The sequence below is a fragment of the Vipera ursinii genome (assembly GCF_947247035.1).
Source record: "Vipera ursinii genome assembly, chromosome: 2".
Taxonomy (NCBI): domain Eukaryota; kingdom Metazoa; phylum Chordata; class Lepidosauria; order Squamata; family Viperidae; genus Vipera; species Vipera ursinii.
In genome coordinates, this window is record NC_139513.1 from 17,246,952 (window position 1) to 17,270,569 (window position 23,618).

Sequence of the window (23,618 nt, forward strand, 5' to 3'; positions counted from 1 at the left end):
CTCAGCCCAGAGATCCACCGCCGGCGCTTCCGCGGTCTCGACGGCTGCCGCCAGGAGGCCGAGACGCCCCGGGAGCTTTGCAGCCGCCTTCACCGCCTGTGCCGGCAGTGGCTGCGGCCGGAGAGGAGCAGCAAAGGGGAGATGCTGGACCTGGTGGTGCTGGAGCAGCTGCTGGCCCTGCTGCCCGCGGAGATGGCGAGCTGGGTGAGGGAGTGCGGAGCCGAGAGCTGTTCGCAGGCGGTGGCCCTGGCCGAAGGCTTCCTCCTCAGCCAAGCCCAGCGGGAAGAGCTGGGAAAGGGGCAGGTGAGAAGGACGGGGGGGCTTCATCCCGGGAGCTCCATGGGGGGTGGAATGATCAAGAATCTAATCACTTCTGCAAGAAAACAAAGGGATTAGAAATATGACTCTGTAGCCTTTATTAAAACTATATTATCAAATATTTTGATAACTAATTTCATTTTTTTCCTAAATTAATTTATCCCTTTACATCTCTGTATCCTTGTGCTGTTATACATATATGTCATAATAATCAGTGTTTAGGTTCTGATCTGTGCTATCTGAATCTAGATAAGGGGAAGGAACTGGATTATGTGAATGGCCTCTGATACCCCTAGAATACCACAATAGTAAGAGAAACAAACTGATTAACAGTTATTAACAGTTTATCTACTTAAAAACACAGCCTGCTGTTTTAACTCCCATTTACTCAGAAATATAAGTCACATACAGAGTCCCTGAAGTGTCTCTGATTTCATTTGGGGAAAGCAAAATGTAAGAAATGTGAACTATCATAGATATTGTCCTCTGAAAATGGATTATGAATCAGGCTGTTCTTCAAATGCAGGAGCCGTTCACAGGGGAGATTTCAACAGAGCTCTGGGGCAGAGTAGATCGATCCAGCTCTATTCAAGAGGTGATTTACAGGAGGACCCTATTCTGGCCACCTTGCCAGGTAGGTGCAGGTTTCTTCTGAGAACAGTAGCGTTCCAGCTCCATCCATTCAGGAGCTGTGTTTAATACCAAAAGCTGAGTCTATGTGGACATGAACACAGTGTCCACCTACATTTGGCAACCTGGAAGCAGCTAAGCCGTGATTTTTAAGGTGCAACTTCCCAGCCCCATGGACTATGTGGACAAGATGACATGAATCCGTCCTGAATGTTCATTTGGCTCTTGCAACTCTGTGTTTTCCCTTGTGTGCATTGAGAGAGAGAACTTTCAACTGTTTCCTGTGATTGTCTACATTTTTCTCTTTCTAGAACACTAATCCCTTTGAGGAGGTGATTGTGGATTTCACAGATGAGGAATGGAGGCTGCTAGATTCTGGGCAGAAGGCCTTGTATGTACAAGTCATGCAGGAGGTTTCCGTCAATATGGCTGCTCTTGGTAAGGGCACACAGTTCAATTCGCTATAAGGTCGTGGCAGAAACATTCACCATAGAATTAAGAAAGATTCTAGATTGACTGATTCAACACGAAAGCTTTAATCTGTGTTCTAGATGGCTAGCCAAATGGATTGTATTAAACTTGGAACGCAGATTGGCATATTTTTGAGTGGGAGCCTTCTACATTTTAATCAGAATATTATTTTTCATTCCCCCCCCCCCCCCATGCAGATGATGTGTCTCTGAATGAGAACGACAAGGAGGGAAGGTTAAATCTACTCGAAATAGAGAAGAATAAAATAAAAGTGATCCTTCGCCATCAGAGGGACACCAAAATGCTAAGGAGAAAACAGCCACAAAATAGAAGGAAGAAGCCACCCACTTTTCTTGGTATCTGTGGCTTCCTATCCAAGGAAGATCAGAAACAAATGAGAAAAGAAAAATATAGAAAAAGAGAAACCTTGAATTCGAATTACATAACTATGGCAGAAATCAGACTAAAAAGAACATGCATGCCTCTGAAAACTATGGAGAATAACTCCTTCACTTCCACTTCATCAAAGACACCAAAAACCTCTGTAAAAACTGGGGGAGACTGCAGTTTGAGCAGGAAGAGGAAACGCTGCATTAAATGTGGAAAGAGTTTCAGTAACAAAAGTCATCTTATTTACCACCAAAGGATCCACACTGGAGAGCGAACGTATAAATGCCTGGAATGTGGAAAGACCTTTATCCAGAAGGGACACTTTAATCTTCATGAGAGGATCCATACTGGGGAGAGACCATATAAATGCATGGAATGTGGAAAGACCTTTACCCAGAAAAAAGATCTTAATCGTCACAAAAGGATCCACTCTGGGGACAGACCGTATAAATGCGTGGAATATGAAAAGAGTTTAAGTAACAAAAGTCATCTTAATCAACACCAAAGGATCCACACTAGGGAGCGACCATATAAATGCATGGAATGTGGAAAGAGCTTTACCTGGAAAGGAGATCTTAAACTTCATGAGAAGATCCACACAGGGGAGAGACCGTATAAATGCATGGAATGTGGAAAGAGCTTTGCCCGGAAAGAATATCTTAAATGTCATGAAAGGATCCACACAGGGGAGAGACCGTATAAATGCATGGAATGTGGGAAGACCTTTACCCAGAAAGGATCTCTTAAACCTCATGAGAGGATCCACACTGGGGAGCGACCATATAAATGCATGGAATGTGGAAAGACCTTTACCCAGAAACATCAGCTTAAATGTCATGAAGGGATCCACACTGGGGACAGACTGTATAAATGCATGGAATGTGGAAAGATCTTTACCCAGAAAGGACCTCTTATTCTTCATCAGAGGATCCACACTCGGGAGCGACCATATAAATGCATGGAATGTGGAAAGACCTTTACCCGGATAAAACTTCTTAAATGTCATGAAACGATCCACACACGGGAGAGACCGTATAAATGCATGGAATGTGGAAAGACCTTTGCCCGGAAAGGACATCTTAAACTTCATGAGAGGATCCACACTGGGGAGAGACCGTATAAATGCATGGAATGTGGAAAGAGCTTTGCCCAGAAAGGACATTTTAATATTCATGAGAGGATCCACACTGGGGAGAGACCATATAAATGCATGGAATGTGGAAAAACCTTTACCTGGAAAGGACATCTTAATCTTCATGAGAGGATCCACACAGGGGAGAGACCGTATAAATGCATGGAATGTGGAAAGACCTTTACCCAGAAAAATCAGCTTAAATATCACGAAGGGATGCACGCTGGGGAGAGACCGCATAAATGCATGGAATGTGGAAAGACCTTTACCTGGAAAGGGCATCTTAAACTTCATGAGAGGGTCCACACAGGGGAGAGACCGTATAAATGCATGGAATGTGGAAAGACCTTTACTCAGAAAGGATCTCTTATTCTTCATGAGAGGATCCACACAGGGGAGAGACCATATAAATGCATGGAATGTGGAAAGACCTTTACTCAGAAACATCAGCTAAAAGGTCACGAAAGGATCCACACTGGGGACAAGCCGTAGAAATGCACGGAATGTGGAAAGAGCTGCATTAGCAAAAGTAGCACTGGGCTACTCAGCATGCTTCTCTTTTGCTCTCAAAGAGACTGGCAGAAAATGTCCCCCATCAAAAGGTGTTCTAGGGGCAACTCCTGGACTAGGCTGGCTAAATGAACTTTGGATTCCAAGGGTCTGAGCCTTCTTCAGACTGCATTTTATCCTCTGAAAAGGGAAAGGAGAGCTGTCATGCTGCAAAGGACTATAAGCTGCAACCCCCTCCAGCTCAAAAACTGAATAACATTCCAGTGTTTCATGCTTGTTATTTTCCAACTGGAGTAATCTGGATGCAGAAATGATCACTGAACAGTCAGTGGGAAAAGGACATCCAGAGAAGAGTTACAATTTCTATTCCTAAGTAAGGGACCTGCATATTCTTGATGTGTTACTAATTTAACAATTTCAGTTATTCACCTAACAAATGGGGCACGTAAAGTTATAAAATGGGACAAAACTCATTTAACAAATTTCTCCATTAGCAACATCAATTTTGGGCTCAATTCTGGTTGTAGGTTGAAGACTGTCTACACACCCACTTACCACACTTTAAATACAAAATTTGTGCTTCTTTTTCTGCCATTAATCTTTGCACTGTTCTATCCCCTTCTCTCCCTCTCCTTGTCTTAAAGAAGCTTCTCCTCTTCTCCATCTCTCTTTCTGTGTCCCATTCTCTTTCCCCATTGGGTTTTTTTTCTCTCTCTTTCGCTCCAAAATGTCCCTTTGTATCCTCTCCTCTCCCCCCTCTTCTCTTTGGTGAGTCTTTTTCCCTGAGGCAACTTCCACAAGGGCCAATCAAATGGAGCCCCACTGGTGATCCTGAGCGCTCAGCAGTGCCCTGGCAACACCGTAGCTCCAGCTGACACTCTCACAGGCCTATGTGGTGTGCCACCAGTTCAGCTCATCCCCCGGCACACTTTTCCAGTTCCCCCCCTTTTTTTACACTGCTTTTCAACCCACCGTATGTGTTGTACCTACCCACTGCCAAAGTACCACCAGTGGTAAAACTACAACAGGTTGAAAAGCACTAATTTAAAGAATGGCAGAAAAACATCAAAATATTTACTGTTTTTATTTGCTGCCTGTCTCGCCACAAGGGGGCTCGGTGCTTACAAAGTTAAAAGCAATAAAAAAGAGTGTGTGGTCCTTACTCAGTGTGTGGTCTTTAATGGAACTGCATCTATATGGAGGGAAGGGTGTAGTGGGGTGCGCCAGGGCTGTGTTCTAGGCCCAGTGCTCTTCAGAAGATAGGCTTAAGATACAGAAGGATCTTGACAGACTTGAACATTGGGCACTATCTAACAAAACAAAATTGCTAAGCGCATTGATTTGTGCTTTAGATTATAAGCCGCTCTGAGTCTTCGGAGAAGGGCAGGATATAAATGTGATTTAAAAAAAAAACAAAATTCAGTGGTGAAAATAAGGTTGTACATTTAGGCAAGAAAAACCAAATGCACAGGTATATTATAGGTGGTATCTTGCTCAATAGTAATAACTGTCAAAGGAATCTCTGACTCCTAGTGTACCAGACATATCAAACTCGTGACGTCACTTGACATTGTGTAACATATCGGAGCTTTTTCCCCATTGCCAGCCATGGGGTGGGCGCGGTTTCCTTGTGATGTGTCCGGCCAGCGGTTTGACACCCGTGTCGTGGATGATCCACTTAAATATGACCCAGCAGTGCACTACAACTGCAAAAAAATCCAACACACTGCTAGGCTTCATTAACAGAAGGATAGAATCAAGATCACATGAAGTACTAATACCACTTTACAATGCCTTAGTACAGACATGTCAAACACAAGGCCCAATCCTGCAACGCCCTGGCCGAGACGCGCCCCCAGCACTGGAGCCACTCTGGCTCCTGGGCCAGGCGCTGCCGAGGGCAAGAAAGTGGGCAAGCAGAGGCGCCCAGCTGGCCCGGCCCTGATCCTGCAAGAGGTAACTTGCATAGATTTGAAGAGTAGATCCCAGTATAGAGACTTCTGTGATGGTTGAACAACCCATGAGATAGTCCAAACATGACCTACCTTTATGCATCTGGGTTTTTTTCTGTGTAAAACTGAAGTTATTTTGCCAATATAGGTCGTCTTTGACTTTGAGCCCAAAATTTCTGTTGCTACGTGAGACCATTGTTAAGTGAGTTTTGCCCCATTTTACGACCTTTTTTCCACAATTGTTAAAGTGGTTAAATTAGTAACACAGTTGTTAAGTGAATCTGGCTTCCCCATTGAGTTTGCCTGTCAGAAGGTTGCAAAAGGTGATTATGTGACCCTGGGACGCTGCAACTCTCCTAAATATGAGCCGGTTGCCACCTATGCGAATTTTGATCATATGGGTATAGGGATACTGTGATGGTCATGTGTGAAAAACATTCTTAGGTTTTTCAGTGCCATTGCAACTTTGAACAGTCACAAAATGAAGTGGTGTAAGTCGAGGACTATCTGCAATTGACAAAGTCACCACTTTAACTTAGAATTAAAGGCCTACTTTTAAGGTTTATTGTGGGACACTAGAGGCAGGATCTGTATAATGTGTTTAGACATAATGATATTTCTTAAGGTCTTTAATCATTCGGATTTTTGAACCATGATTTATGAAGTTGTCTGATGGTCTACATGCAGCTAATTGCTCATTTGGTACTTCATGTTTTAAATAATCCATCACTTCCCAGAGTGTATGAATCCGGACAGTATTTTATTCATGAAAATTAAATTAAAATCAAAACTTTGCTGGTATGATGCTACAAAACATTAAGTTAGCAAACATAGAAGCTAAGAGTCAGCTGCACTGAGTGAGCAGCATTGAGCTGGCCACGCCCACCTGGCCATGCCTACCTGGCCACACCCTCCTGCCCCGCCCCCGGGCAACCATAATGCTGATGTGGCCCTCAATGAAATTGAGTTTGACACCCCTGCCTTAGTAAGACCACACTTGGAATACTGCATCCAGTTTTGCTCACCACGATGTAAAAACGATGTTGAGAGTCTAGAAAGAGTACAGAGAAGAGCAACAAAGATGATTAGGGGCCTGAAGGGTAAAACATATAGGGAATGGTTGCTGGAATTGTATTTGTCTAGTTTAATGAAGAGAAGGGCGAGGGGTGACATGATAGCAGTGTTCCAATATCTCAGGGGTTGCCTCAAAGAAGAGTCAAGCTATTCTCCAAAGCACCTGAGGGTGGGAGAAGCAACAGATGGAAACTAATCAAAGAGAGATGCAACCTAGAACTAAGGAGAAACTTGCTGACAGTTTGAACAATAAACCAATGGAACAACCTGCCTCCAGAAGGTCTGAATGCTCCAACAATGGAAGTTTGTAGGAAGACACTAGACGGCCAATTGTCTGAAATGGTATAGGGTTTCCTGCCTGAGCAGGGGGTTGGACTAGATGACCTCCAAAGTCATGGAATGTGGAAAGATCCTTTACCCAGAAAGGAAATCTTACTCTTCATGACAGGATCCATACAGGGGAGAGACCGTATAAGTGTGGAAAGATCTTTACCTGGAAAGGAAATCTTAATCGCCACAAAAGGATCCACACTGGGGACAGACCGTATAAATGCATGAAATGTGGAATGACCTTTACCCGGTAAGATCTTAATCGTCACGAAATGATCCATACTGGGGACAGACCATATAAATGCACGGAATGTGGAAAGAGCTTCATAAGCAACAGTCATCTTAATTACCACCAAAGGATTCACAATGGGAAGTGACCATATAAGTGCACAGACTGGAAAAAGCTATACTGGAAAGCTCATCTCAATTGTCATGAAGGGATCCACACTGGGGATAGACCGCATTAATGCACAGTGTGTGGAAATAGTTTTACTTGGAAAACACAATTCTCATAAAGAGCATATAAGTCTATAGAGGGTAGAAAGAGCCTTGCTGAGGAGAGAGGCGATATTGGCCACCAAAGTATCTAGAGGAGAACCAGCCCACAAATGTATTCAGTTTGGGGGGGGAAAGCCTTTAATGACTACAGGTAGTTCTCGATTTACAACCACAATTTAGCTCAAAATTTCTCATTGAGACCTTTGTTAAGTGAATTTTGCCCCATTTTACTGCATTTCTTGATTATGTTGTTAAGTGAGTAACTGCAGTTGATGTTAGTAATCTGGTTGTTAACTGAATCTGGATTCCCCATTGACTTTGCTTGTCAGAACATCACAAAAGGAAATCACATGATCTTGGGACACAGCAACAGGTTTTTCGTTACATCGAGTACAAACGTCAGGAAGCCATGTTTTACAGTAGAATTCATTTATATTAGGTTGAATGTACTTACAGTGTCTCTAGTGCTTTCCTGCCTGTTCCCAAGTGCCCTATAATCATGTGATTAATTGCAACTTCTCGGCAGACTTTACTGAAAGTCAATGAAGAAGCCTGCAAGGAAGGAGTGATTTGTGGGGCCTGACTGAAAAAGGTCCACTTCAAAATCCAAACTAACCTTTTTCAACCGGCCTATTGAACACTGGGCTACTCAGCATGCTTCTCTTTTGCTTTCAGAGAGACTGGCTGAAAATGTCCCCCATCAAAAGGTGTTTCTAGGGGCAACTCCTGGACTAGGCTGACTAAATGAACTTTGGATTCCAAGGATCTGAGCCTTCTTCAGCAAAGCTCAAGAACTTTCCAGATTGTACAATGCTTGCTGGAATAATCTAGATGCAGAAATGGTCACTGAACAGCCAGTGGGAAAAGGACACCTGCAGGAGACTTACCATCGCTATTCCTATCTAAGAGATCTGCCTGTTTTCGATGTCTCCAAAGGCAACTCCAAGATGTCTCCTTGGGGAAGGCACCTTTGTATCTTTAAATATAGTCCCCTTTTGAAGAGGATAACTTGTATACACAAAAACACAAAACCACAAAGAAAGGAGCAAAAATGGATAATAGGGGAATGCAGGTGATAGGCTGGTATTTCTGCTTCCTCTAGGAAGCACATATCTCTTGTTCTGGCTTCTTGGTGAGCAGGGGTCTTCAAACGTGCCTGGCTGAGGAAGTCCAGAAGTCATTAAAGGGCAGACTTTGAAGACCGCTGTCTCCTCATAAAGAGCATATAAACCCATGGGGAACAGAAAGAGCGTTGCTGAGGAAAGTGGCAATACTGGCCACCAAAGTATTCACAGGGTAACCAGCGCATGAATGCATTGAGTTTAGGGGGAGGGGGTAAATGCCTTTTATGACTACAGGTAGTCCTCGATTTTGAACCACAACTGAGCCCAAAATTTCTCTTGTTAAGTGAGACATTTGTTAAGTGAATTTTGCCCCATTTTACTGCATTTCTTGCCTATGTTTTTAAGTGAATAACTGCAGTTGATAAGTTAGTAATCTGGTTGTTAAGTGAATCTGGCTTCCTCATTGACTTTGCTTGTCACAACATCACAAAAGAGGATCACATGATCTTGGGGCACAAGCAACAGTCCTGAATATAAACCAGTTGCCAAGCATCTGGATTTTGATCACATGATCCTCAGGATGTTGCAATGGTTGTTAAGTGTGAAAATTGTCATAAGTCACTTTTTTCAGTGCCGTTGTAACTTTGAAAGGTCACTAAACAAACTTATAAGTCGAGGACTTCCTGTTCAGCAGACATGTCAAACACAAGGCAATATCTGTGGGCAATATCTGGCCTGCTGCGTGGTTATGTTCGGCTCCCGGAGCTGCCCTGGAAATGGTGAAGGACTAGCCCACGGTGCCTTGGCCTGGCCCAGGCTGACCAGGTGCTGATCTACAGGAAAAAACAAATGAATCCATGCATTGAGCTTTATTTGCAACAGTCAACTTATTATTTATCCAAGGATGTAGATATTACAGGAAGTTTATTAAACAATGGAAAGTGAAAAAAAATCTCTGGTTTGAACTGGAATATTATCTACCATCCAAGTGGTCACACAGGAGAAAAGCTATAAGCATCGAATATCAAAATTGCTGAAGGAAGATCAGTGACCTTAGTTATAGGATGATTTATTTCTTGTTTAGGCAAATGTTTGTTTCCACTCAGAAATAATTCATAGGAGGAAAAAGAAATTGAAGCCTATTTCAACCTCCCACCCTCCTCAGGGATGTAAGAAGCTCAAGATTTTAAGGGAGAGGCCAGGTATTCATTCATTCATCTCTCCCTTTCTTTCCTCTTAATACAGGAATTAATTGACTCCTTTCCGCTCTTATTCTAACTATTTGAAAATATAACAAACCTTATTCAACAGTCTCACATGCCTTTGTTTCTCTTCTTTACAAACAAACGATGGAAAAGACTTCTGGAGAACATGGATAGGGCTGGGGTAATGGGAGAATGAGAAACTTTGGGAGATGTGGGGAAAGCCTTTGGCTGAACAACTATTATCTAAAAGAACCTAGTTCCCACAAGGAGATTGTGAGGATAATGGGGCATTGGAAGAATTGCAAGAGAAACTCCCTAATTTTTCAAAGAGTAAAAGGAGAGGATGGAAAAAATACTTCCAGAGTTGCAGGATTTTGTATTGTGCCCTCGCAGTAGATTCATACGCACTAGTATTCATACTTCTCTAGACTATCTTGAATGGCTGACAAAATGTCCTTCCAGTCAGGATTCCCAGACCAGGAATGCAGACCCCAACCCTGAATCCAAGACGATTTATGTACCCAACAATAGCCCTTCCAAAAGATAGGAAGAAAGAGACAGAGGTACAAATATACCTTCTCAAACAAGCACACAAAGAGAAACGCAGTGACAAACCTGCCCATATCTCAATTGGAGCATCCCATTTCTGTGATCATTTTAGAAATCTTGTATCATAACCTAAGTACTTAATAACCACAAATAAATGCTCTTTTTCATGGAGAGAAAATTTAACCTAACCAGGTATTAGAAAGTTATTTTTCTTCTAGGCAGGCAAATATTTTAGGCAAAAAGAAGGAAGCAACCATATTCATATTACAAGGCTGCGAATTAGTGCAAAGAATAGACAAAAGATTACAAAAGTTATTAAATAAAAGATGAATGTGTGTAGGTGGATCAGATAAGAGCTTAGTTTGTATATTTCAAAACGGAGGTTAATGTTAGAAACTGAACAAGCCCCCTCGAGGTTTTTGGTTATATCGAGTACAAATGTCAGGAAGCCACGTTTTACAGTAGAATGCATTATTATATTAGGTTGCATATACTTACGATATCTCTAGTGCTTTCCCGCCTGTTGCCAAGTGCCCTATGATCACTAATATTTGCAACTTCTCTGCAGACTTTACCGAAAGTCAATAAAGAAGCCTGCAAGGAAGGACTGATTTCTGGGGCCTGACTGAAAAAGGTCCACTCCAAAATCCAAACTAACCTTTTTCAGCCGGCCTATTGAACACTGGGCTACTCAGCATGCTTCTCTTTTGCTCTCAAAGAGACTGGCTGAAAATGTCCCCCATCAAAAGGTATTTCTAGGGGCAACTCCTAGACTAGGCTGGCTAAATGAATTTTGGATTCCAAGGATCTGAGCCTTCTTCAGCCTGCATTTTATCATCTGAAAAGGAAAAGGAGATGTAATGTGGGAGCGTTTTGTCAGATGGCAAGAACAGAAAAAAAAATACAATATTCTGCCAAAGGATAGGGACAATTGATCAGCAGGATAATCATTGTACCCAACAAAATAAGAATGAAAATAGTTTTGAAACTAAGTTATATTAATGGACAATGGGACTATAACACTAATAATAAAATATGTAGAAGATGAAACAATTGATGAAAAAAATCAGGTTTTGAAACTGAATAAAAAGAAAAATAATTGGGTGTTAATCTGAAAAATATAAATTGTATATTGTTTCAAAATAATTATGTTAAGCTATGGGTTGAAGTTGATAAAGATATGTTAAAGAGAGAAAAACTACAATTGTTGGGGACAATTTCTATGATTAAGATGACATTTATCCTTGAATGTTATTTTTGTTCCAGACAAAACCTGTTCTCACAACTCATGTAGCATTTAAAGAATGGCAGAAAAACACATCAAAATTTATACCTTAGGGTAAAATACCTGGAGTTAAATATCACGTCACTAGATGCTAAAGAAAGAGGAAGTTTAAGTTAACAAAACTTGAAATTATATTTTACAGCTTTTTGCTTAGTTTGGATGAAAGATTGAGTGAAATTAAGCACATAGGAGCTCACTAGAGCAGAAACACATGTACAGAAATTTAGGTGGCAAGGGTATTTATGCAGAAAGACTCCGTATAAGCCATTCTCCAATGAGTTAATTAAATTATTATTAATTGTTTTACAACTGTCTCACCACGGAACTCTGGCCTACTTACAATGTTAAAAGCAATAAAAAATACCAATCTATACAGCAACAAAATTGCAATACCTCCAAAATAAGAAAAATAAAAATTCATGGCAGAGGAATCGTCAAAGTACAAATGCATGATTTAGCAGGGGGCTTCCCTCTTCCCAGCCACTGCTCAGCCAAAGCCCACTGGAACCACACAGAGCTGACTTAGGATTGGAAGTAAGCAGTTCTTGTTCCCCATTTACAAACTACCAGTAATATTTGACCAGAAAGGGAAAAGCGCCCTATAACAAATGTTTAAATTTGGGGGTGGGGGTATTTAAGAACCAACTTTGCTACTCTTTATTCTGAGTTCACTTGTCTTTTAGCACAGGGCTTTTCAACCAGTGATACGGGTGCCACCTGTAGTACATTGGCACCTGGCAGGTGATATGCAACCATCCTAGGAAAGTGGTAGCAAAAGAGGGGAATGAACTCAGCTGGTGGCACCACTGCACAAGCCTGAGCGAGACGGTTGGAGCTGCAGGGTTGTCAGGGCTCAGCGGAAGCGCCAGGATCAGCGCCAGGCTCCAGCTGGAGCTTGGTGCTGATCCCGCAGCTTCTGCTGAGTCCAGAAGAAGCGCCGATCAGCTGGAATGTTGCAGCATCTCCAGGGTCGTGTGATTTACATTCAGATGCTTGGCAACTGATTGATATTTATTACGGTCACAGTGTCCCAGGGTCATGTGAAGTGACCAAAACCTGCTGCAACCACCCAGCAGAGGGGGAGGGGAATAAAAACCAAACACCCCCCACCCCACCCCCGCTGCCAATCCTCAACAGAAATGCTCACAACAATGAAAACCTCGGACAGGAGGAAGAGCGCTGCTGGGCGGGCAGGCTGGTGTCTTGCTCGGCTGTGGCGTGGGGGCACTTTTTTCAGTGCCATTGTAACTTTGAACAGTCACTAAGCAAACTGTTGTAAGTCAAGGACTACTTGTCCTTCATCACTTTTTCCCTTTTGGGGGGGGTCATTAAGTTTTTGACACCTTGCTAGGCGACTGGTTGTACTCGAATGTTGCCATATCCTAAAAGTGGTACAGTGAGCGGAAAGGTTGAAAAGCCCTGTTTCAGCAGAGGACATAAACTGAAAACAACAGTCTGGTTTTCAAAGAACTTTGGATGGTAAATAATATTTTCATATTATAAATTCAACAAGGAGAAAAGTATAATTCCTGTATAAAATATATGCAAATTGCTACTATGAGAAATCTGTTTAGTTATCATATGAAATTAAGAATTTTGTTTAGCTTATTCTTGATCTTTAGTTATACAAATTCTTGATAAATTGATTACGGGCCATCAAATGAGTATTGATTAATCAGATAGGTAAGATTTTCTCCAAGATGAACTTTCACGATTTCCAGAGTATTTAAACAAAGACATGAAAAAAGAGGGGATTGGTGCCAGCTCTGTTAAACCGAAACCCTCGGTCCTCTAGGCTCACTTCTGCTCTAGGAACCCGACAAACGATCCAGCGGGAGAAACGCTTTACGCCTAGAGAGTGTAAAGGAAGGGAGCACAGAGAAGAGGAAGCTCTCTGCTCCAGCCATCCTGACGACCTCCAGGGCGAGGCAGAGGGCGAGGCTTCCCCTCGTTCCCAGCCCCGGATCCAACCTGCCTTCCTCTCCCGTCGCCCTCCCGGATTTCCATCCTGCCTCAGTCTCTGCCTCTGACGGAGGCGTCTGCACTCAGGAAGCTCTCGTTTTACAAGGAAAGGGGTCAGTGGGAAAAGGGGCTAACAGGCGCCTTCCGACGTTCAACCCCGGATCCGTCCGTCCTGCGCTGGACCCAGAGGCGAAGCAGAGCCCCACCTTTCAGCGAACCCCGCCCCCCTCGGAAAAAGAGCACCGGCGTAGACATTCCATGATACCGGAAATTCACTCTCATTTTACGTGACCCTCTCTAGGAAGCGAATATCTCTCGTTCTGGCTCCTTGTTGAGCAGAGATCTTCAAACCTAAACCTTCAATTTCCGGACTTCAACTCCCAGAAATCCTCAGCCAGCGTGTCTGTTGTTGAGGCACGTGAGCTAGGAGTCCTCAGGAAATTGGCGGGAATGATTTGCCGTTGTTCTCGTCAGGCGGGTAAAGGCTGAGCGAACGGAGAGCCATTTCTTCCCTCCTGCAAACCGGAGAAGGGGCTGCGGAGGGGCTGAGGGACATTTGGGACTGCCTCGGGCTTCTTTTGGCTGCCCTCGAGCAGGAGACCTGAAGGGATCCCCACGGATGGAGGACGCCCTCAACCCAGAGATCCACCGCCGGCGCTTCCGCGGTCTCGACGGCTGCCGCCAGGAGGCCGAGACGCCCCGGGAGCTTTGCAGCCGCCTTCACCGCCTGTGCCGCCAGTGGCTGCGGCCGGAGAGGAGCAGCAAAGGGGAGATGCTGGACCTGGTGGTGCTGGAGCAGCTGCTGGCCCTGCTGCCCGCGGAGATGGCGAGCTGGGTGAGGGAGTGCGGAGCCGAGAGCTGTTCACAGGCGGTGGCCCTGGCCGAAGGCTTCCTCCTCAGCCAAGCCCAGCGGGAAGAGCCGGGAAAGGGGCAGGTGAGGAGGCGGGGGGGGGCCTTCATCTGCAAGAAAACAAACGGATTAAAAATATGACTGCAGCCTTTACTGAAACTAGTCATATTTTGAGATCTAATTTCTTTTTGTTTCCTAAACTAATTTATCCCTTTACAACTCTATATACTTTGTTATGTTATCCATACATTTCATAATAATCAGTGTTTCCTTTCTGATCTGTGCCATCTGAATTTAGATAAGGGGAAGGAGCTGGATTATGTGAATGGCCTCTGATACCCCTAGAATACCACAATAGTAAGAGAAACAAACTGTAACACACCCTTACACTTACATACTTAAAAACACAGCCTGCTGTTTTAACTCAGAAATTTATTCAGAAATGTAAGTCACATGCAGAGTCCCTGATATTGCCCTTTGAAAATGGATTATGAATCAGGCTGTTCTTCAAATGCAGGAGCTGTTCACAGAGGAGATTTCAACAGAGCTCTGGGGCAGAGGAGATCAATCCAGCTCTATTCAAGAGGTGATTTACAGGAGGACCCAATTCTGGTCACGTTGCCAGGTAGGTTCAGGTTTCTTCTGAGAACAGTAGCGTTCCAGCTCCATCCATTCAGGAGCTGTGTTTGATACCAAAAGCTGAGTGTATGTGGACTTGAACATAGTGTCCACATACATTTGGCTTTCAAGATTGTGCTGGAAATGCAAATGCGACAATTCATAGGCAGGAACATTTTGTTAGAAATGAAATTTAGAAATTGTAGAAAGAGTTTAATATTTCTTAATGCTATTAAGAAGAGTGCCGAACATAGTTAGAAATGAAGCCCATGAATTGAAACTATAACAATGGGATTAAACGTACCTGAGAAGTGTTTGTTTATTTTATTAAATATTTGTGCCACCTGTCTCCCTTGTAAGGTAACTGTAAGTATACCAAGAAAAATATAGCACATGAAGGATAAGCCATTAAGTCAACACTAAGTGGCTGTAACAATAAAACTGTTGTTGAACGTTGGCTGTGTTCAATTCTGCAATCTGGAAGCAGCTAAGCCGTGATTTGTTAAGGTGCAACTTCTCAGCCCCATGGACTATGTGGACAAGATGACATGAATCCGTCCTGAATGTTCATTTGGCTCTTGCAACTGTGTGTTTTCTGTTGTGTGCAATAAGGAAGAGAACTTACAACTGTTTCCTGGGATTGTCTGCTTTTTTCTCTTTCTAGAGCGCTGATCCCTTTGAGGAGGTGACTGTGGACTTCACAGAGGAGGAGTGGAGACTGCTAGATTCTGGCCAGAAGGCCTTGTGCATAGAAGTCATGCAGGAGGTTTCCATCACTATGGCTCCTCTGGGTAAGGCCAGGCTGTTCAATTCGTTATAAGGTTGTGGCAGAAACATTCACCATAGAATTAAGAAAGATCCTAGATACTCCATGGAAGTCACTGAGCAGATTCACTGATTCAGCACCAAAGCTTTAATCTCTGTAGATGAAAACATTATTTCTATGTGATCAAGAGCTTCCTATATAACAATTTGTAGATATCACATCCTGGCTAGCCAAATGGATTGTAGTAAACATGGAACACAGATTGGCATGTTTTTGAGGGGGATCCTTCTAAATTCTAATCAGAATATTAATTTTCATTTTTTTCCCAATACAGATGTGTCTGTGAATGAGAACGACAAGGAGGCAAGGTTAAATCTACTCGAAGTAGAGAAGAATAAAATAAAAGTGATCCTTGGCCATCAGAGGAACTCCAAAATGTTACGGAGAAAACAGCCACAAAATGGAAGGGAGAAGCCATCCACTTCTCTTGGTATTTGTGACTTCCTATCCAAGCAAGATGAGAAAGAAATGAGAATAGACAAATATAGAAAAAAAGAAAACATGAATTTGAATTACATAACTGTGGCAGAAACCAGACAAAAAAAAACTATGGAGAATGACTCCTGCACTTCTACTTCACCAAAGACACCAAATACCTCTGTAAAAACTGGGTGGGATTCCAGTCTGAGCAGAAAGAGGAAACTTTGCATGCAATGTGGAAAGAGTTTCAATAACCAAAGTCATCTTATTTACCACCAAAGGATCCACACTGGGGAACGACCATATAAATGCCTGGAATGTGGAAAGACCTTTATCCAGAAAGGAAATCTTAATGTTCATGAGAGGATCCACGCTGGGGACAGACCATATAAATGCCTGGAATGTGGAAAGACCTTTACCCAGAAGGGAAATCTTAATCTTCATGAGAGGATCCACGATGGGGAGAAACCATATAAATGCATGGAATGTGGAAAGTGTTTCATTAGAAACAGTCGTCTTAATTGCCACCAAAGAATCCATACTGGGGACAGACAGAATAAATGCCTGGAATTTGGAAAGAGCTTTACCCAGAAAGGAGAACTTAATTGTCGTGAAAGGCTCCACAAAGGGGAGAGACCGTATAAATGCATGCAATGTGAAAAGAGCTTTACCCGGAAAGGAGAACTTAATCGTCACGAAAGGATCCATACTGGGGACAGACCATATAAATGCATGCTATATGGAAAGATTTTTACCCATAAAGGAGAACTTAATCGTCATGAAAGGATCCACACAGGGGAGAGACTGTATAAATACATGCAATGTGGAAAGAGCTTTACTCAGAAAGGAGAAGTTGATCGTCACGAAAGCATTCATACTGGGGACAGACCGTATAAATGCATGGAATGTGGAAAGAGCTTTATCCGGAAAGGAGAACTTAATCGTCACAAAAGGATCCACACAGGGGAGAGACCATATAAATGCATGCAATGTGGAAAGAGCTTTACCCGGAAAGGAGAACTTAATTGTCACAAAAGGATCCATACTGGGGACAGACCATATAAATGCATGCAATGTGGAAAGACTTTTACCCAGAAAAGAGAACTTAATCGTCACGAAAGGATCCACACAGGGGAGAGACCATATAAATGCATGCGATGTGGAAAGAGCTTTACCCGGAAAGAAGGTCTTAATTATCACGAAATGATCCATACTGGGGACAGACCGTATAAATGCATGGAATGTGGAAAGAGCTTTGTCTGGAAAAGAACTCTTAAACTTCATGAGAGGATCCACACTGGGGACAGACCATATAAATGCATGGAATGTGGAAAGAGCTTCATTACCAAAAGTCATCTTAATTGCCACCAAAGGACTCACAGTGGGAAGTGACCATATAAGTGCATAGCCTGAAAAAATCTATACTGGGAAAGCCCATCTTAAATGTCATGAAAGGATACAAACTGGGGATAGACGGCATTAATGTACAGAGTTTGAAAATAGCTTTACTTAGAAAACACAATTCTCATAAAGAGTATATAAATCCATAGAGGGTAGAAAGAGCATTGCTGCGGAGAGAGGCAATACTGGCCACCAAAGTATCCACAGGGGAAGCAGCCCATGAATGTATTGAATTTGGGAGGGGGACACCTTTAATGACTACCGGTAGTCCTCAATTTAGAACTATAAGTGAGCTGAAAATTTTTCTTGTTAAGTGAAACATTTGTTAAGTGAATTTTGCCCCATTTTACCTTATTTCGTGTCTATGTTGTTAAGTGAATAACTGCAATTGATAAATTAGTAATCTGGTTGTTAAGTGAATCTGGCTTCCTCATTGACTTTGCTTTTTCCAGTTACCAAGCATCTGGATTTTGGTCACATGATCATCAGGATGTTGAAATCATTCTTAAGTGTGAAAATTGTCATAAGTGACTTTTTTTAGTCCCATTGTAACTTTGAAAGGTCACTAAACAAATTTATAAGTGAAGGACACTGTTCAGCAGACATGTCAAACACAAGGCCTGTGGGCAAAATCTGGCCCGCAGCTGCCCTGGAAATGGTGAAGGACCAGGCCACAGTGCCTTGGCCTGGCCCAGGGTGATCGGGCGCTGATCTACAGCAGACATGTCAAACACAAGGCCCGGGGGCCGCATTCGGCCCGCAAAGTGGTTTCATGCGGCCCGTGAAGCCATCCTGGAAACAGTGAGGGAACGGCCCCCACTGCCTTGGCCCTGGCCCAGAGACCCTCCTCCTGCCAGAGACCCTCAGATCTGTCCCACTCCTGCCCAGGCCCCCATAGGCACCCTTGATGCGAACGATGTAGAGCTGGCCACGCCCACCCAGTAGGCCATACGTACCCTAGCCCCGCCCACCCAGTAGGCCACGCCCACCCTGGCCATACCCACCCGGCCCCCTGAGGGCAACCGCAATGCTGATGCGGCCCTCAGTGAAATTGAGTTTGACACCCCTGATCTACAGGATAAAACAAATGAATCCATGCATTGAGCTTTATTTGCAACAGTCAACTTATTATTTATCCAAGGATCTAGATAATGCAGGAAGTTTATTAAAGCATGGAAAGTGAAAAAAATATCTGGTTTGAACTGGAATATTATCTACCATCCAAGGGGTCAGACAGGAAAAATGCTATAAGCATTGAATATCAAAATTGCTGAGAAGATCAGTGACCTTAGTCATAGGATGATTTATTTCTTCTTTAGGCAAATGTTTGTTTCCACTCAGAAATAATTCATAGGACGAAAAAGAAATTCAAGCCTATTTCAACCTCCCAGGATCATCAGGGATATAAGAAGGTGCAGATTTTGAGGGAGTGGCCAGAATTCATTCATTCTTCTCCCTTTCTTTCCTCTAATGCAGGAATTAACTGATTCCTTCCAGCTCATATTCTAACCATTCATTCTCATTGAAAATGTAGGAAACATTAGAAAGTCTTACACGCCCTTGTTTCTCTTCTTTACAAACAAAGAATGAAAATGACTTCTGGGGAACATGGTAGGGATGGAGTAATGGGATAATCAGAACCTTTGGGAGATGTGGGGAAAGCCTTCGGCTGGACAACTATTATGTAAACAATAATCTAGTCCTTACAAGGATATTGTGAGAATGACGGGGCATTGGAAGAATTGCAAACAAAACTCCATAAATTTTCAAAGAGTAAAAGGAGAGGATGGAAAAAATACTTTCAGACTTTCAGAATTTTGTATTGTGCCCTTGCAGCAGATATAGCACTAGTATTCATTCTCGTGCCTCTTGACTGCCTTGAAGGACTGACAAAATGTCCTTCCAGTCAGGATTCCCAGACCAAGAATGCAGACCCTAATCCTGTATCCAAGATGATTTATGTATCCAACAATAGCCCTTCCCAAAGATAGGAAGAGAGAGACAGAGGTACCTCATTCTCTGTCGTCCCCTGTTCTCTTGATGTCCCCCATGAAAAGGTGTTCTAGGCGCAACTCCTGGACTGTAGTTGTTAGTTGCAAAGTCATCTCCGACCCATCGCAACCCCATGGACAACGTTCCTCCAGGCCTTTCTGTCTTCTACCATCTTCTGGAGTCCATTTAAGCTCACGCCTGCTGCTTCAGTGACTCCATCCAGCCACCTCATTCTCTGTCCCCTTCTATCGCCCTCAATCTTTCCCAGCATTAGGCTCTTCTCCAGTGAGTCCTTCCTTCTTATTAGGTGGCCAAACTATTTGAGTTTTAGCTTCAGGATCTGGCCTTCTAAAGAGCAGTCAGGGTTGATCTCATCTAGGACTGACCGGTTTGATCTCCTTGCAGTCCAAGGGACTTGTAGGAGTCTTCTCCAGCACCAGAATTCAAAGGCCTCAATTCTTTGGCGCTCAGCCTTTTTTATGGTCCAACTTTCACAGCCATATATTGCAACTGGGAAGACCATAGCCTTGACTATACACACTTTTGTTGGCAGGGTGATGTCTGCTTTTTAGAGTGCTGTCTAGATTTGCCACGCCTTTCCTCCCCAGGAGCAAGCTTCTTAATTTCTTGGCTGCAGTCCCCATCTACGGTGATCTTGGAGCCCAGGAAAATAAAATCTGTCACTACCTCCATTTCTTCCCCATGCATTTTCCAGGAATTGAGAGGGCCCGATGCCATGACCTTGGTCTTCTTAATGTTAACTGTGAAGCCAACTTTTGCACTCTCCTTCACTTGCAACAAGAGGTTCTTTAGTTCCTCTTCACTTTCTGCCATTACAGTGGTATCATCTGCATATCTTAGGTTGTTGATATTTCTCTTGGCAATCTTAATTCCAACTTTTGATTCATCTAGCCCTGCCTTTGTCATGATGGGCTCTGCATATAAGTTAAATAAGCAGGGCGACAGTATATAGCCTTGCCGGACTCCTTTCCCAAATTTGAACTAATCAGTGGTTCTGTGTCCAGTTCTCACTGTTGCTTCTTGACTGGCATATAGGTTTCTCAAGAGACAAATAAGATGGTCTGCTACGCCCATCTCTTAAGAACTTGCCATCCTTTGTTTTGATCCACACAATCAAATGCTTTAGCATAGTCAGTGAATAGATGTTTTTTCTGGAACTGTTTGTTTATGTTTATTGGACTTATATACCGCCCTTCTCCTGTAGGACTCAGGGTGGTTCACAAGGTATTTAAAATAGCAATACAAATTACAAAAGTTAAGAACAATTAAAATAATTAAATTTAGTCCTTGAATAAAGTATAAAACCCCTATTAAACTCCAATTAAAACCCAATAAAATTAAAATTAAAATTCTCAATCCTGGCCGTAAAGCTCAAAGAGCCAGGTCTTCTGGTCCCGGCAGAATGAATGAAGGTCAGGGGCAGCCCTGAGCTCTATGGGCAGCTGGTTCCAAAGGGCAGGTGCACCCACAGAGAAGGCCCTCCCCCTGGGTGATACCCGCTGGCAATCTTTTGCCAGCGGCACCCTGAAAAGGCCCTCCCTGTGGGAGCGCACAGGACAAAGGGAACTTGATGCCGGCAGCAGGTGTTCCCTCAGATATCCCGGACCCAAGCCATTTAGGGCTTTATAGGTCATCGTCCCCACCCGGAGGGCAACCGGAAGCCAATGCAGCTCGCGGAGCAGAGGTGTTACATGGGAGTATCAGGAAACCCCCATCACAACTCGCGTGGCTGCATTCTGCACAAGCTAAAGCCTCCGAGTGGTTTTCAAGGGCAGCCCCATGTAGAGAGCGTTGCAGTAGTCCAACTGGGAGATCACGAGCGCATGAGTGACTGTGCGTAGGACATCTTCGCCCAGATAGGGCCGCAACTTGCGCACCAGGCGAACCTGGGCAAAGGCCCCCCTGGTCACGGCTCCTATATGATCTTCAAAACTGAGCTGCGAATCCAGGAGGACACCCAAGTTGCGAGTCCTATCTACGGAGGGTAACACCTCACTCCCCATCATTAAAGGTGGAATGGACTGGTTAACCCGAGATGCCGGTACCCACAGCCACTCAGTCTTGGCAGGATTATGTCAAAGCCTGTTTCTCCCCATCCAGACCCGGACTGCCTCCAGGCAACGGGACATCACGGCGAGGGCATCGCTGGGTTAGTTCGGGGTGGAGAAAAAAAGTTGGGTATCATCAGCATACTGATGATACCCCACCCCGAAACCACGAATGATCTCGCCCAGCGGCTTCATATAGATGTTGAACAGGAGGGGAGAGAGAACCGACCCCTGAGGAACTCCACAAACGAGAGGCCTTGGGGTGGATCTCTGCCCTCCCGTCAACACCAACTGCGAGCGGCCCCTGAGACGCCGCAGTAGGATACCATGGTCGATGGTATCAAAAGCCGCTGAGAGATCTAATAGGACTAGGACAGAGGAACAACCCCTGTCCTGAGCCCGCCAGAGATCATTCACCAGTGCAACCAATGCCGTCTCCGTGCTGTACCCAGGCCTGAAGCCTGATTGGTACGGGTCAAGGTAATCAGTTTCCTCCAGGAACAGAGAAAGCTGAGGCGCCACCACACTCTCAACAACCTTCGCCAAAAAGCAAAGGTTGGAGACTGGATGATAATTATTTAAAATCGCTAGGTCCAGGGCAGGCTTCTTGAGAAGGGGCCTCACCACCGCCTCCTTCAAAGCGGCGGGGAAGACACCCTCACTCAAAGAGGCAGATATTACTGCCTGGAACCAGCTTCGTGTCTCCTCCCGAGCTGCATAAATCAGCCAGGAGGGACACGGGTCCAATAAACAGGTGGTGGAGCTCAGCCTCCCCATAATCCTGTCCACACCATCAGGGGAAACAGGATCAAACTCAGTCCAGATAACATGCTCAAGACTGTCCGATTCCTCCACATCAGACTGCCCAGTCACAGTCCAAAACAGCCCGGATCTGAGCGATTTTGCCCGTCAGATGATGACTAAACTCCTCGGCCCGACCCTGCAAGGGCTCCTCTCACCTCCTGATTAAGAAGGGAGCGAGTCACCCTAAACAGGGCGGCCGGGTGATTATCTGCAGACGCGATGAGGGCAGCGAAGTAGTTAGCCCTCGCTGTCCTCATTGCTGCAAGATAAGACCTTACAAAGATTCTTAACTGCAATCGGAACGGCTGGACCTCCAACCGCTCTCTAGACCCCGTCTCCGACGCTTCATCTCCCGGAGCTCCACAGAGAACCATGGAGCCCAATGGGATCTGCGCCGGGTCAGGGGTCACAAGGGTACAACACAGTCGAGTGCCTCGGCAGCCGCTCTTTCCCAAGCATCCACCAAGGCATCCACTGGGCTGAGAGTGAGGGCCATAGGTATAGACGCAAGCGCCGTCTGGAACCGTTCTGGGTCCATTAGGTGCCTGGGGTGGAACCACCTGGTCGGTTCCGCAGCCCAGCAGCGGGGGGTGGCATAACGGAAGACCAGCCGCAGGAGGTGATGATCGGACCATGACAGGGGAACAATAGCTGGCGAACCCCCTCCCAAATCATCCAGCCACTGTCCAGACAGGAAAACTAGGTCGAGAGTGTGACCCCCCACATGAGTCGGACCCTGAGTTACTTGGGTCAGGTCCATGACCGTCATGGAAGCCACGAACTCCTGAGCTAACTCAGATGACCCAGGGAAGGCAGGTTGAAGTCATCCAGAACTATAAGCCTGGGGAACTCCACCACCAACCCTGAGAGGGTTTCGAGCAGCTCGGGCAGGGCTGTTGCCACACAGCTGGGCACCAGGTATGTGAGTAACAAGCCCATCTGAACCCGGGGGCCACATCTCAGGAGGAGGGACTCACTACCGCCCATCTAGACATTGGTGGTCTCCCACGGACATAAAGTCTCCCGGATAACCACCGCCACCCCTCCACCCCTACCCTGAGCCCATGGCCGGTGTAGCACACGGAAACCTGGGGGGGCATAACTTGGTCAGAGGAACCCCTCCGAGCCCAACCAAGTTTCCGTGATGCATGCCAGATCCACACATTCCTCCTTGATCAAGTCATGAACGAGGGGAGACTTGTTAACAACGGATCTGGTATTAAGATAGACCAGCCTAAGCTCAGGGACCCGATCACCCTCATCCCCGG

General features: G+C 44.6%; 2 protein-coding genes across 2 annotated transcripts; both read left to right on the forward strand.

The window, feature by feature from the left end:
- The first annotated feature begins 587 nt into the window (after positions 1-587).
- LOC310636101 (uncharacterized protein) lies at positions 588-8,119 on the forward strand. The gene is made up of 3 exons (XM_083355628.1): positions 588-952; positions 1,260-1,386; positions 1,617-8,119. Exons 1-3 carry the CDS (start codon positions 818-820, stop codon positions 3,431-3,433), a joined length of 2,079 nt encoding a protein of 692 aa, XP_083211754.1. The 5' UTR covers positions 588-817; the 3' UTR covers positions 3,434-8,119.
- A 6,384-nt stretch (positions 8,120-14,503) lies between these two features.
- LOC310634488 (uncharacterized protein) lies at positions 14,504-17,930 on the forward strand. The gene is made up of 3 exons (XM_083352905.1): positions 14,504-14,845; positions 15,503-15,629; positions 15,939-17,930. The coding sequence occupies exons 1-3, from the start codon at positions 14,711-14,713 to the stop codon at positions 17,474-17,476; spliced, it is 1,800 nt and encodes a 599-aa protein (XP_083209031.1). The 5' UTR covers positions 14,504-14,710; the 3' UTR covers positions 17,477-17,930.
- Positions 17,931-23,618: the final 5,688 nt, after the last annotated feature.

Bases quoted from the DNA above. Each gene is read 5' to 3' on its own strand.
- LOC310636101 (XM_083355628.1), top strand. From the start codon at position 818: ATGAATCAGGCTGTTCTTCAAATGCAGGAGCCGTTCACAGGGGAGATT. The intron at 953-1,259 runs GTAGGTGCAGGT...TTCTCTTTCTAG, and splicing joins TATTCTGGCCACCTTGCCAG to AACACTAATCCCTTTGAGGA. The intron at 1,387-1,616 runs GTAAGGGCACAC...CCCCCCATGCAG, and splicing joins CGTCAATATGGCTGCTCTTG to ATGATGTGTCTCTGAATGAG.
- LOC310634488 (XM_083352905.1), top strand. From the start codon at position 14,711: ATGAATCAGGCTGTTCTTCAAATGCAGGAGCTGTTCACAGAGGAGATT. The intron at 14,846-15,502 runs GTAGGTTCAGGT...TTCTCTTTCTAG, and splicing joins AATTCTGGTCACGTTGCCAG to AGCGCTGATCCCTTTGAGGA. The intron at 15,630-15,938 runs GTAAGGCCAGGC...TTCCCAATACAG, and splicing joins CATCACTATGGCTCCTCTGG to ATGTGTCTGTGAATGAGAAC.